Genomic DNA, 15,155 nt, shown 5'->3' with positions numbered 1-15,155 from the left:
ATCCTTCTAAAAATTGCAAGGAAAAGAGTGATGAATGTAGAGACATGGGGAGTCTACATAGTTGCACTCCACAACATATCAATTCACCGAGGTAAAGATCAACAAATCTGCTTCCTAGTACTCGATACGTGAGTAAAACCGTGGGTAGATGTTAACATAATTATTTATACAGGGTGTCCAAAAAAATTAATGTTGAAATAAGTTGACTGAGACAAAGAGAAGAATTTATGTAATTCATTTAATTCAAAATACATTTTGATGCTGTCAGAAAACAGAAAGAAATATTTATTTGACAAACAACTATTATTTCCGCTTAAATTTAACGTTAAATCTGCCACCTACCTGTCTCTTAGCAATTTGAACATTTAATTTAAGCGAAAAGCAATGTTTATTTGTGAAATAAAGATTTTTACCTGTTTTCTGACCGCTGTAAAATGTATATTGAAATAAATAAATTGCTTACATTCTTCTTTTATTGCCAATTAATTTAATAAAAAAATATATTTTGACCACCCTGTATAAATAATTAGGTTATTGTTTATATTGCTGAATAGAGAATTGAATAACCTTTCAAATGAGCTATCACACAACCCATACTCTCATTTAAAAAAAAATTATCCATTATGTCATCATTCCGAGATGGATGACGTCACTAGTATGATATATAGCCGAAAAGTCATAATTTAACATAAAAATCGACTTGTCTCAGGATTTCCCTCCAAATTTGCCCCTACTCGAGATAATGAATTTATTCCAACTCAATCGTCCTCACTGTATACTAAACTTACGTGCATAGAAATCGGCCAACTTAAAAATTTGCTCATTTTTGATGTCTCATACTTCCTAAACCTGTTGGCAGATTTAAGTGATTTTTTAAACATGTTATAGCCTGATTCTGTAACAATACCACTGTAATAATTTTGTTGCTAAACAGCTAAATTTTCATTGTATACCGGGTGTACCAATCAAACTGTTTTTCTCTCTCAAAGTTCGCATCACCCTGTGGAATATTTTAGCATTTATAAAATACTGAAATTAAAACCCAACTATAGCCACAGGTTTTCGTAATATTCTGTTTTTTGATTCATTCGATTGTGTTGGATAATAAAAAGTTAGGTACTTTAACAACTAGACATGTTATTCATCAATACACGGTGTTTCTAAATAAGTGCGACAAACTTAGAGGGGCAATTCTGCATGAAAAAATAATGACAGTTAGCTTTATAAACGTATGTCCGCATATGTTTTGTTTCCGAGATACGGGATGTTGAATTTTTTCTTACAAACTGACGATTTATTTTATTGCTTTAAAACCAGTTGAGTTATGCCAATAAAATTTGGTGGGTTTTAAGACGTAGTTATTGTACATTTTTTGACATACAATTAAGAATTTAATATTCAACATTAGCGCGCGTACGTGTAAGTACTTAATATGACCGATCATATTACCCGTATCCACGCTAATGTTAAACATAAAATTCTTAATTTTATGTCAAAAAATCCGCAATAACTATCTCTTAAAACCTACCAAATTTGATTTGCTTATCTCAACTGGTTTTAAAGCAATAAAATAAATCGTCAGTTTGTAAGAAACATCCCGTATCTCGGAAACGAAACATTTGCGGACATAATTTTTTAAAGCCAACTTTCATTAGTTTTTCATGCAGACTTACCTCTGTAAGTTTGTCGCACTTATTTAGAAACACCGTGTATTGATGAAGAACACGTCTAGTTGTTAAAGTACCTAACTATTTTATTATCCAACATAAACAAATGAATCAAAAAACAAAATATTAAAAAAGCCTGAGGCTTACTTACTTACTTTCCGTGTCCGGAACACCAACAACTTTAAATTCTGTATTTCCAATGGTTGGCCACATAGATGGCCCTGTCATTTGCTATAATTAAGTCTTGTTCTGTGCAGGTCTCTCTCATCTCTGTGCATGATAGTAGATGCCGGCTGGTCTGAACCGCGCCACAGTCGCAGGTATCGTCCTCCTGGTATCCCCATTTTTTCAGGTTACTAGCACAACGTGAAACGCCGGTTCTTAGTCTGTTTAGCGCTTTCCAAGTCGGATACGGTAAATTGTGTCCAGCAGCCATTTCCTCCGAGGGAGGAAAATGTGTCGCAGTAGTTGACGCTTGCCATAGGTGTATTCGGCGCGTCTCTGGCGCTTCGGGGATGGATCTTGATGTTTTCAGGAAGCTTTTCCGAGATCTTAGTCTGCTTGGCTGAGTTTGGTGGTCATATAAGGGGTGTCTTCGGTCCGTCTCCTGCTTTTTCCGTTCTACCTCTGACGTGACCTTTCTCCTGATTGGTGGTGGAGCAATTCCAGCAATGGGGTATACCTCTTCGATAGGTGTCGGTTTCAGGCAACCCGATATTATACGGACCGTTTCATTTAGAGCCACGTCGACGTTCTTTGCGTGAGCAGAGTTTGCCCATACTGGTGCTCCAAACTCCGCGGCCGAAAAACATAATGCCAAGGCAGAAGTGCGGAGAGTGTGTGGTTGTGCTCCCCATTTTGTATTAGTTAGCTTGCGGATGATATTATTTCTGGCACTTACTTTCTTCTTAACATCTTGACAGTGGTATCGGTAAGACAGAGTTCTATCCAGACGGACGCCAAGGTATTTTGGCGTCTTGTTGTGTTCCAGCATCTGACCACGCCATTCCACCTCCAGCGACCTTCGGGCATGCTTGTTTCTCAGGTGGAAAGCACATACCTGGGTTTTTGTGGGATTGGGTTTCAGATGGTTTTTATCATAGTATAGAGCTAAGTCTCCCAGGGCATCTGTCAGCTTCACTTCGACTTCATTGAAGGTTCTTCCCTGAGCTGCCACCGCTGTATCATCAGCGTAAATAAATTGCCTTGTTTGTTGGTGTATGGGTTGGTCGTTGGTGTATATGTTGTATAGAAACGGCGCGAGGACACTTCCCTGTGGTAGCCCATTTTTTTGGTCCCTCCACCGACTGTTCTTGGACTGGAGCGTTACGTAGAAGCGTCTATTCTGGAGGAGACATTTCACTAACCTTGTTAGTCGGAAGTCCTTTGTAGTTTCGTAGAGTTTTGCGAGTAGCCGTTGATGGTTAACTGTATCATAGGCGGCAGTTAGGTCTATGAACGCTACTCCTGTTATTTCCTTCCGTTCAAAACCATCTTCAATATGTTGGGTGAGATTAAGAATTTGACTGCAGCAGCACTTTCCTGGTCTGAATCCTGCTTGTTCTGGAATAATTTTAGTCTCCACATATTCTGCGATCCGGTTCAGTATCATTCTTTCAAAGGCCTTGAAAAGGTGGCACAAGAGAGATACAGGTCTAAAACTCTTTGTATCCGCCGGATCCTTCCCTGGTTTTAAGAGGGCTACCACTCTAGCTTTTCTCCAGATTTTGGGGATTTGTAATGTACGGATGCAGCAATTCATCATTTTTACGAGCCACTCTACGGTTTTTAGTCCAAAGTTCTTTATTTGCTCTGTTCGTATGTCGTCCAGGCCAGCCGCTTTATTATCTTTCATTTGATGGATCGCGCCTCTCATCTCCTCTAGACAAAAAGAGGTACCTAGAACATCTCTTTCTTCGTCGATATTCCGTTGAGCTCTCACCTTGTTCTTTCTTGATGTCGTCTTACCGTTCATTAGAAGATGATGGGCTATCTGATCGGGTGTGACTTCTGTCATGTTGACTGCCGGAGCAGCGGGATCGTTGCCAAGATTCCGAATCAGCTTCCAGGCACGTCTGCTGTTTTGTTTCATGTCCAGACTCGTGACCAGCTTGCACCACCTTTCCGTTCTGTTGGCGGATATCGCATGTAACATTTCCTCCCCAGCCTGTATTGTCGCTTCCGAGAAAGGGTCTTCTTCATATAGCTGTTCGTATCTTTTAAGTAGGGGTTTAGATTCTTCATTGAGCCCCGCTATGTACTCAGTTCGACAACCTCTAGGGATAAATTTCCGTGATACTTGCTTTACGATTTCTACAAATTTATCGTATGAATCAGGGCAAGGTTCTAGCTGGGAAACTTCTTGATCCAATGTTTCAGAGAATTTTTCCCATTTTGCTTTAGTAAAGTTGAACCTTCTCTTGAAAGGAACAATTTCGTATCTGATTGCCGCGTTGGAAAGACAAATTATTGGTCTGTGCTGTGTCTTTGGGAGAGCGCTTCCAACGATTTTTGTCACCTGGTCTCCAATTCTGTCGCTGACAAATATATTGTCTGGGTTGTAACCTCTGCGCCATCTTCCGCTGTTGAACGACGCAGGCTGCTTTGGATCGTGAATAAGTTTTAGGTTCATGCTTTCAGCCCATTTTTCTAGTTCTTCGCCATTGGAATCTGTTTCGTTGTAACCCCACGCGACACTGTGACAGTTGAAGTCACCCAGTACGAATTTGATTTGCTGTGATTGAAAGTTATTCGGTTCCTCAAAAGCAAAGTCAGCGTTTGGTGGTTTGTACATTGACGTTACTGTACAGGAGTTTATCTCCACTGTGAGGATCTCGATGTCATTTTGATCTGTTAGAGATGTGGATGCTACGTCGATATCTGGTCTGACGAAGACTGCGCTACCATATTGGTCGTGTGGTCTCTCCAGTATGAGCTTCATACCCCGAATCCTTGGTCTGCGGCTTGCAGTACCTCTATGGGTTTCTTGAACCAGTAGAACATCGACACCATGTTCTCTGCACATATTAGACAATAGGTCTTCTTTATCTGCTGATAGTCCTTTAATATTAATTGAGGTCGTCATCAAAAATGGCCTTGATAAAGACCGTTTTGATTTTGATTGCATCTGTGTTGTTGGTGCACCGGTGTTGAAAGGATTAGCCGACATTACTCGTTTCCATGGGACGCCCGATTGTATTCACAAGTGATCACAATCTACGTGGAGGCTCCTTTCATGTCCCCCAGCCTGAGGCTATAGTTGGGTTTTAATTTCAGTATTTTATAAATGCTAGAATATTCCACATGGTGATGCGAACTTTGAGAGAAAAACACAGTTTGATTGGTACACCCGTCATACAATGAAAATTTACCTGTTTAGCAACAATATTATTACAGTGGTATTGTTAAAGCATCAGGCTATAACATGTTTAAAAAATCACTTAAATCGGCTAACAGGTTTAGATAATATGAGACATCAAATATGACCAAATTTTTAAGTGGGCCGATTTCTATGCACGTAAATTAAAAGCAGTTAAGTGTGGACCTATGTATCCAACTTTGGGGGACATCCAGTCAAACAAACCTAGAAATACTGCAGAGATTCCAGAACTTGAGCTATTCTCTACTTACTGTAACAAATATCAAGTAAACTTATGTATTGTAAGGATGGGAAAAACCTACCGGTTATAACCTAAAATTGGTTTTTTACTTCACAATAACCGGTTTTACAGGTTGTTTTTTTTGTCCCGGTTGTAACCGGTTTTTATCTTTAAAGTAATAACCGGTGAAAAACCGGATGGATAAGTTATTAGGTATACCTCCGAAAAAATAATGAATTCCGAGAAAAAATATTGTTTGTTTTAAATTTATCAATATTCTTGATATGTTCAGTGTTTATATTTGTTAATGACCCTCACACTCACTAAAATAATTATGTTTAAGAAATGTGATATACTTGGCCATTTCGATGATATTGAAAATAAGCACGTCTTGTTTGGTGAATTGGGGAATTCTGTTAAAAATAAATATAATAACATAGTATAAACGAGAATCCCCTTCCTTCTTCCATTCCTCTGTAGCTTGGACATTTTGCATCCATTTTGCATTTGTGGTCTTTCTGTTTTTCATTTGTGGTTCCACGGTCTACAATATAAAATCATCTTAGTCCATCTTCCATCCTTCTACTTTAGGATGTGTCCTACGAAATTCCATTCAAGCTTGGCTACTTGAGACGTATCTCATTTTTGTTTTGTTACATATCATTTTGGTATTTTGTTTTTGTTAGCCAAACCTTAGATAAACGAGAGGCTTCGCCAGCTAGTATTCAAATACTTCGATTTAAGCTCTCGAGATATCTCGAGAACTTTCAGGAATCAAATACTAGTTGATTCTTGGTATTCAAGAAAAATTTATTTCCCCAACACTAGAAAAAATTAGGAAATTTTTCGCTGTAGCACGCGCAAAGTAGAAAATTTAAGCTGACCAAAACCGTTCTTCTATTTTTGTTCCTAATTGGCTAGTTCGAACTTCCAGTTCCACCTTACCTATCCCACTACGCAATACTACGACAACGATATGGATGTAAAAAACTAAAATGCAAGTAAATGTAACGTTGTAACCTATTTGGTATTGGATATTGATTAAAAAAACCGAAAACCGGTTTTTGGAATAACCGGTTTTTTTGACCGGTTATAACCGCCAGGTTAAACGGTAAGTAAAAAAACCGGTTTAACCGAAAACCGGTGTTTTGTCAACAACCACCATCCCTAAGTATTATTAGGACGGAATTCAGAGCCAAAGACCCTTATTGATTTCACTATTTGTATTAATAATAATGGGACTGGCAACGTGGCATTGAAAGTGTTAAAGTGTTTGATTTTTCGCCAACGATAAACCCGAAAATTTCGAGAATTGTTGCGAAAATTAAATGTTAACTGACAGTACCAGGTGATTATAAAGTGAAGAACAATATAATAAGTGTAAATCCACTGCGAAAAAGTGATATTCGGCGTTAAAAACAATATTGACAATAAGAAAAACAAGTAAGGTTATATTAATAAGATAAATAAAACAGCTAGTTCTACAGCTGAAGTCCGGTTCGAATATAAAGTGGTATTGCCAAACCTCAATTAAAGCGAATAATCATTGGAAAGCGTAACATTACCAATGGCCGGCCTTAATAAAGTTTAGAGAGAAGCTGATTGCACTGAGAGGGGTGGATATCTCTGAAGGGTTGAACTGGATATCATCCCCTATCGCGGTGCAAAGAATATTCTCGCGAAACTAGGGCAACATCAAGAAAAGTGAAATCTTATAAATATGACAGACTCAGATGATACGCATTCAGAGGGAGGAAAAAGAAAAGCAGGAACTTGGGATGATGTATTCAAAAATTCCAAAAAACCTATAGATCACCAAAAAAAAACAGGATGATTCAAACCCAGAAATGCTAGCCCAAATGATGGATTTGCTAAAAGGACTGGCTGAGGATACAAAGGAAATAAAAAATCAACAGAAAAAGCACGCGGAAACCATGAATATGCTAACTGAAGAACTAAAAGAGCTCAAAGAAGAACAAAAGGAGTATAGAAGAGAAATAGGAGAACTAAAACTAGCTAATGAAAAAGCGATTAAAGAGATAAATCAGCTGCAAAACCAATTAAGTAACACGAATTTAAGATTACAAAAATTAGAAGGAGAAAAACGAAAAAGAAACATTGTGATTCAAGGACTTCCAATTGACACGGACAATCCCAATATACTAAAGAATAAAGTAGAAAGTTTCATAGACAAAGAAATGGGAGTTAAAGTAAGGGTAAACGATGCAAGAAAGCTGGGAGACACAACATGTCTAGTAGAGTTGGATAATAAATACGAAAAGTCAAAAGTAATGCAAAATAAAATGAAGCTTAACCAGCTAAGGGACAAAATATATGTAAATGATGATATAACAAAAGACGAAAGGGAAATACAAGCCAAAATTAGAATAATGGCTAGAGAGCAGCGAAACAAAGGAAAAATCACAAAAATAGGGTACCAGAGATTATTAGTAAACAATGAACTATGGAAATGGAACCAAGAAAGCGGGTAATTGGAAAAAATAAAAGAAGACATCTCAAAAAACTAGAATCAGATGCAGCCGACGATGAATCAACAAAGACGACACCGCAGGGCACACGGACACAAAAAAAGGAAATAAAAAAACAAATTAATAAAATAACAGAAGAAATGGTAAAAGCAGCAACTTGGAATATAAGAGGATCCTATCAGGAAGGAAAGCTGAAGCATTTAATAAACGAAGTTAAGAAATGTAAGTTTGATCTAGTAGCTCTACAAGAGACAAAACAATTGGGGCAGGGTAGCCAGGAAATAGACGACTATATATTTTTCAATAGCGGAGGCACTAACAGACTGCTGGGTACAGGTTTTATAATAAGTAAAAAATTGAAAGAATTTGTTTCAGACTTTAAAGCAATTTCGGACAGGATGTGCACTCTCAGATTAAAAGGTAAATACCAAAAAATAACATTTGTTAATATACATGCACCCTCGGAGGAAAAAGGAATGGATCTGAAAGAGCAATTTTATAGCAAATTAGATGAAGTATATGAGGCTATACCCAGGTATGATATGAAGATCATTCTAGGAGACGCTAATGCCAAAATAGGCAGAGAAGAAATATTAATGCCCACTATAGGCAAGCACAGTTTACATCCAGAGACTAACGAAATGGATATTTCCTGGTAGATTTTGCCAAAGAAAAGGGACTTATAATAAAAAGTACGTACCACCAACGAAAGGACATTTATAAGGGAACATGGAAATCTCCAGACGGCCGTAAAGTCAACCAGATCGACCATGTTTTAATTGAGAAAAACGAAGAACGCTACATAACAAAGGTGAGAACTTATAAAGGACCGGATATGGACTCAGACCACTATTTGGTCGGAATATGGATGAAACAATTAGTACCAACTCTTCGAAACAAAAAGAGATTAAAATACGAAAGAAACAAACCAATCAGATTACAGACAGAATGTGAGCAAACGTTGTATGGACAAATTATTAACGACAAATTAGAGAGCATAGTGGATGAAAGGAATGTAGAATGCATGTGGGGAACATTAAAAGATGTAATTAAAGAAGCAGCAAATATTTCCAGCACCAATGACAACAGAAAGAAAAAACAAAAAGAATGGTTTGATGAAGAATGTGAACAATCATTGGAAGAATGGGCCAAGCTACGATTAAAAATGATAACTCAAGGAACAAGAGAAGCGCAGGAAAATTACACTAAACAAAGAAATAGAACCAAAAAAATACTACGAGAAAAAAAAAGGAAACATTATGAAGCTAAACTGAAAAATATAGAGAAAAGCTACAAAAATAATCAAATTAGGAACCTGTACCAAGGGATAAAAAATGAGAAACGAGGGCACCAACCGAAAACTGTACATTATAAAGACAAAAATGGAGAAATGATTATGGGTGAACCAGAGATATTAGAACGCTGGAAGCAGTACTTTGATGAGCTTCTAAATGGACCTGAAAAGGCAGACGATAATAACGAGGAAACAGAAGATCTAGTAAATGAAATACAAAATCAGCAGGGTGAAGAGCAGGCTCCGACTATAAGTGAAATTCAGAATATCATCGATAAATTAAAAATGAACAAAAGCCCAGGAAGCGACGGCATAACGGCTGAGATGATTAAATTTGGAGGAAATCAGTTAGTAGAGAAAATCCATAAACTAATTAATAATATATGGGAACAAGAAATACTACCTGAGGAATGGACAGAAACAATACTGTGTCCTATTCACAAAAAAGGAAATATGGCTGCTTGTCAGAATTATCGAGGCATAGCGCTGCTAAACATAACGTATAAAATATTGGCTATCCATATTAAAAACAGATTAACAACGAAGGTTGATAAAAACATAGAAGAATATCAAAGTGGGTTCAGAAAAGGCAGAAGTACTGTGGATCAGGTCTTCACACTACGAGAAGTACAGGCTGAAAGTTACGAATATAATAAAGACACCATGGTTCTTTTCATTGACTTTCAACAGGCTTTCGATCGAGTGAAAAGAAGCGAGTTATTCACAGCATTGCAAGACATGGACGTTTCCCCAAAGCTTATTAGAATTATAAAAGTAACTCTCCAAAGAACAATGAATAAAGTCAAGATAGACAATACTATAACAGAAAGCTTTGAGGTCAAACAAGGAGTGCGGCAGGGTGATCCATTATCGTCTATAATGTTTAGCATATTACTAGAAAAGGTTATACAGGAAGCAAACATTAATAGAACAGGTCTGATCTACCACAAAAAACATCAGTGCTTGGCATTCGCAGACGATTTGGTAATCTTGGCTAGGAGCAAAATAGAACTTATAGAAACAGTCATGAAACTCGAGGAGAGGGCAGAAACCAAAGGATTGTATATAAATGAAGCAAAAACAAAATATATGGAATGGACAAATAAGCAATTCGTTCGGGGGCAATACATAACAATGACAACAGCGAAGGGAACACAGTATAAATTCGAAGAAGTTGAGAGATTTGAGTACTTAGGAACTGTCTTCACAAGAGATCCTAACTGTGAAGAAGAAATACAAAAGAGAATTATGTCGGGCAACCGCGCTATATTTGCTCTTAATGGGTTGTTAAGAAGTAAAAATATATCACGAAGAGCAAAACTAAGAACTTACAAGACCGTAATAAGGCCGATAGTAACGTATGCTTCTGAAACATGGGTCACAACAAAAAAAACATCAAGAGTTGTTATTAGTTTGGGAGAGGAAAATACTGCGCAAAATCTTCGGTGGGAAAAACTTAAATGGACATGGGTAAGAAGAACAAATAAGGAACTAACTGAGCTCTATCAAGATCCTAATATACTAGCAGTAATTAAGGCGCAAAGACTTAGATGGTTGGGCCATGTGCAGAGGATGATTCCATCTAGAATTCCCAGAATGGTACTATCTAGTGCATTGGCAGGGAAAAGACGAAGAGGAAGACCGAGCTCACGATGGAGTAATGGAGTTAGAGAAGATATGAGAAGAATTAACGTAAGGAACTGGGAAAGAAAAGCGACTGACAAAAGGGAGTGGAAAAGAATAGTACATCAAGTCATGGGCCTACTAGGCTCGTAGTGCTTACATATTATCCAGATTTAGCCATACGGCTCACACTCCCTCTAAGGGGAAAATTGACTCATCCCAGATACCTACGGTATCAAAAGGATTGAGCTCTGGTGGGACTCTTTCCGTGTTATCGAGCCCTAGGTGACTTGGTATGCAGGTGTATCTCCCAAAAATTTCCGTACACATCTGGCTGTTACGAGTAGTACTGCTTTCTGCATGGTCTTATAAAGATGTTCATTCAGACCCAGCTTTTTTATGCTTTCGAGGAGGGTCTTCGGAATGACTCCAGTAGTAGACATGATAATCGGTATCGTCTGGGTACTTTGCATTCTCCATTGCCTTCGTATTTGAATTTCTAGATCTCTGTACTTGGCGATCTTTTCAGTGAATTTACTACGTAGATTATTGTTGTTAGGTATCGCCACATCAATTAGTGTTGTTTGTCTTGTTAATTTATTAACTAGTACGAGATCTGGTCTATTGTGTGCCCCTGTTTGGTCTGTGAGCACAGTGCGGTCCCAGTATAGCTTGTAGTTGCCATCCTCAAGCATACTCTCAGGGACGTATTGATAATACGGGAGATGGTCCGTTTGGAGAAGTCCCAGCTTGATAGCTATCTCTTGATGAAGGATTTTTCCCACTGCGTCATGCCGTTCCTTGTATTCAGTTGCAGCAAATGCCTGGCAGCCCCCTGTAAGATGTTGGATGGTTTCTTGGGCTTGACATCCATATCGGCATCTGTCGTTTTGAACCTGAGGGTCTTTGATGATATATTTCAGGTAATTTCTCGTTGGTATAACCTGATCCTGAATGGCCAGTAATGAACCTTCCGTTTCAGGGAACATCTTTCCTGATGTCAACCAGTAGTTCGACGCTATATTGTCGACGTAATCTTGGCTGACCTCATTGGGATGCCGCCCGTGCAGAGGTTTACCCATCCAGGCGCGCACTTTTTCGTCCTTAGTAAGGTGGTTTATGCGCATTTCTGGTTCCCTCAGTTTGATCGGTGTTGTGTCATCTACTGCGCAGATAGCGCGATGAAGAGTAGATGTCTCAGCCTGCATCTGAAAATAAGTTCTTAAATTAGCAATTTGTTTATCTAATTGCTCACCTATATCCATAAGTCCTCTTCCTCCTAGATTCCGTGGTAATGTTGTTCTTTCTACTGCACTTTTAGGATGGTGTTTTTGTGCTTTTGTGAGGTGTGTTCGCACTTTTCGCTGAAGAGCATCTATATCTGTTTTTGTCCACTTAACAATACCAAATGAGTAGCTAAGCGAGGAAGATGCGTAGGTGTTTAGTGCCTTAAACAAATTTCTACTGTTAAGGTGTGAGCGAAGCAGCTGTTTTACCCTTCGTATAAACTCAGTAGTTATCTCTGTTTTCATTTGTTTATGGTCAATTTTCCGCGCCTGCTTTACTCCAAGATATTTATACATATCGTTTTCACCCATGGCCTCGATGTTCTGGCCATTTTGCATATCGAATCCTCCGGGCTGTACTTTTCCTCTGACTATATTTAAAATACGGCACTTGTCTAGTCCAAAGTGCATACTAATATCATTAGAAAAAGTTTCTACAGTTTTTAGCATCTCGTCGAGTTGGTCTCGGGTGGAAGCCATTAATTTCAAATCATCCATGTACAATAAATGATTAAGCTTCGCCACCACATTGTTGTTATTTTTGATGCTAAAACCTGCATCTGTGGAGTTCAATAGCTGAGATAGTGGGTTCATAGCTAGACAGAACCACAGAGGACTCAACGAATCTCCTTGAAACAGGCCCCGGCTGATTGCGATATTTTCAGTTTCGATGTTACTTTCACCAGGTATTTGAAGGTGAATTCTAGTTTTCCACTCTTTCATTATATGTTGTAAAAAGGTCACTATATTATCATCGACTTTATATATTCTCAATATATCTATAAGCCATTCATGCGGCACTGAATCAAAGGCCTTCTTGTAATCAATAAAAGCAGTAAATAGGTTCCTCTTTTTGGAATATGCTTGATTAGAAATGACTGAGTCGATGATAAGTTGTTCTTTGCAACCCATGGAACCCTTAGCGCATCCTTTCTGTTGAGGCTCTATGATATTGTTCAGAGCACAGTGTTGGTAGATACGCCGGGCTACACAGGATGTGACCAATTTATACAAAGTTGGAAGACAAGTAATTGGGCGATATTTTGCTGGATCTTGGGTGTTATTTTGATCCTTCGGTATTAAATAAGTGGTTCCCTGAGTTAGGAATGATGGTATATCCTGCGGATTAGAAATAACATGATTAATTAGTGTTGATAAGCATTCATGAGTACTCCAAAACTTCTTGAGCCAAAAGTTTTGAACTCCGTCTGGTCCAGGAGATTTCCAGTTATGAAGCTCTTTGATGATATTTGAGACTTCTTCAGTGGTGAAGGGTTCGTAGAGAGTAGTAGTGTAGTGTTGGCAGTTCTGTGCCGTATCTTCTATCCATCCAGCATTGTTGTTAAGAGAAGCTGGTGTGGAAAGTTGATTTCCCCAAAACTCATGAATTTCTTCTTGGCTTGGGTAAGACTTATCGAGATTGTCTACGGTGGAATTGAGTTTTCGATAGAACGCCTTCTCAGCAGTCTCAAAAAGGGCATTGTCAGATTTTCGGTTGTTACTCACTTTGTACCTTCTTAGTCGTCCTGAATAAACTGAGAGTCTTTGTTTTAATGTATCTAGGCACTGTTGGCCTGTGTTGTTTTCTGGATCGAATCTTGAGTGTCTGGGAGTATTCCGTATTATTTCTTCAGCTCTTCTGATGACTCTTGTACTTCTTACACCTCGTATATATTCTGTGACTTGACCAATATCCCTACGCAGTAATTCAATCTTTCCGAGCAGTCTTTTTTCCCAGGGTGCAATTCTGCTACCAGTCCTTCCGTTATTAGTACCCCGTCGTGTTCTGATCTTAATGCCCATTACATTAGCAATTGCTGTTGCTGCACAGTAGATTAGCATGTGCAGATACTCTAATGTGTGGGCTTCTACGACATAATTGGGTAGGACTTCAGTGTTCACAATTTGTAACAGCACACCTAGTCTCTTACAAGAGTTTATTCGTGGTAGCGGTGGTCTGCTAAGTGGGTTTGTTCCATTAAACTCTTGTACAGCACGTGCCATTTCGCTTACTAGGTTATCATGTAGCTCGTTGTTTTCCTGCTCTGTATTGTCAGGTTGAGTTTCTTGTATGGCAAGCTCAGGAATCTGCTCATGAACTTCATTGGGGACTTGATCTTCAATTACAACATTGTTATGAATCTCCCGTTCGACTTCGCTTCTGATGGTATTGCGTCTAGTCTCTGGGATAAGGTTGTTTCTTATAATTACCCGGTATTGGTCTGATACTCGTTGCTCCGATACTTGAATATCTGGGTACGTCCTGCAAAATTCGGCATACAGCTGTTGTCGGTAGCCGATTGTTTCTTGACCGAGGTTTGTCACCTTGTAGTAGAAGCGCAAAATATTTTCATTAATGGACACAGTCCATTTCATGCGCTGCCTCGGTCGTCCCGCTTGAGTGAGCGCCGGCTGATGATCCAGCGCAGCACCTTCGGCGGGTGGAGCTCTTGTTGTTGTTTGGCTCGCTTGTGGTTGTGGTTGTGGTTGGGCTGTAGCTGATTGTATGACAGGGGCCCGCCTCCTCAACACCCTGCCACCGACGTCCCGCATGCTGTCACGTCCAGCGCCGGCTCCAGACGTGCCCTGGCGATCCCCAGGCAGCGATCCTAAACATAAATTATTATTCTCCATTCTCATGGGTATGCATTTTATACCTACTGCCAGGTGTCAGTTTTTGTTCCACGGCAAGTATCCCTGCTACTCTCTGGGTATTGGCGCTACGAATACCCAGAAAGCATCCCCCATTCGCAGGGAGCCGCGCCTGATAGAAGAACTGACAAAAAACTCCCACAGGATATTATTATTATTCATAATAATAATTATAATGTAATATTAGGTATTTGTTAATAAACTGTTAAAATAATAAAATTTTATAATTACCTAATTTTGGTAGTGGATAGCTAATGTCCGTATAATTCGAATAAAATAAAAATGCAGTTTTGGCACATTGCATAGCAAACTCGTTATTTTCTTTACTTGCGTTGACCGTAAATATTCTTATTGGGATCTGTCTTCCTTTATCTTCGAAAGTTTCACTGTAGTAAGGAAAATTAGTAAAAGCAAAAGATACCAGGTATGTTGACATCGGAACCGAGGCTGCAAATTCATGAACAATTCCATAGGAGGTGCGGAATTTAGTCTAGAATCAATTTGAAATCTATTAGTTTGATAGCGTTCATTATTGAGTGTTGTAT

General features: G+C 38.8%; 1 protein-coding gene across 2 annotated transcripts in view; it reads right to left on the bottom strand.

Annotated features, from left to right (window-relative positions):
- Nucleotides 1–15,155, bottom strand: part of LOC114340546 (glutamyl aminopeptidase-like) — a 278,341-nt gene that overhangs the window by 175,669 nt on the left and 87,517 nt on the right. For both annotated transcript variants that reach the window (XM_050645533.1, XM_050645534.1), the window contains exon 4: nt 14,842–15,100. In XM_050645533.1, coding sequence (XP_050501490.1) covers nt 14,842–15,100 — 259 coding nt within the window. The remainder of the gene's footprint in view (nt 1–14,841; nt 15,101–15,155) is intronic.

This window comes from Diabrotica virgifera, chromosome 3 (assembly GCF_917563875.1).
Source record: "Diabrotica virgifera virgifera chromosome 3, PGI_DIABVI_V3a".
NCBI classification, from domain to species: Eukaryota; Metazoa; Arthropoda; class Insecta; order Coleoptera; family Chrysomelidae; genus Diabrotica; species Diabrotica virgifera.
The sequence above is the reverse complement of the archived record's forward strand: the minus strand, read 5'-3'. Positions and strand labels throughout refer to the sequence as shown.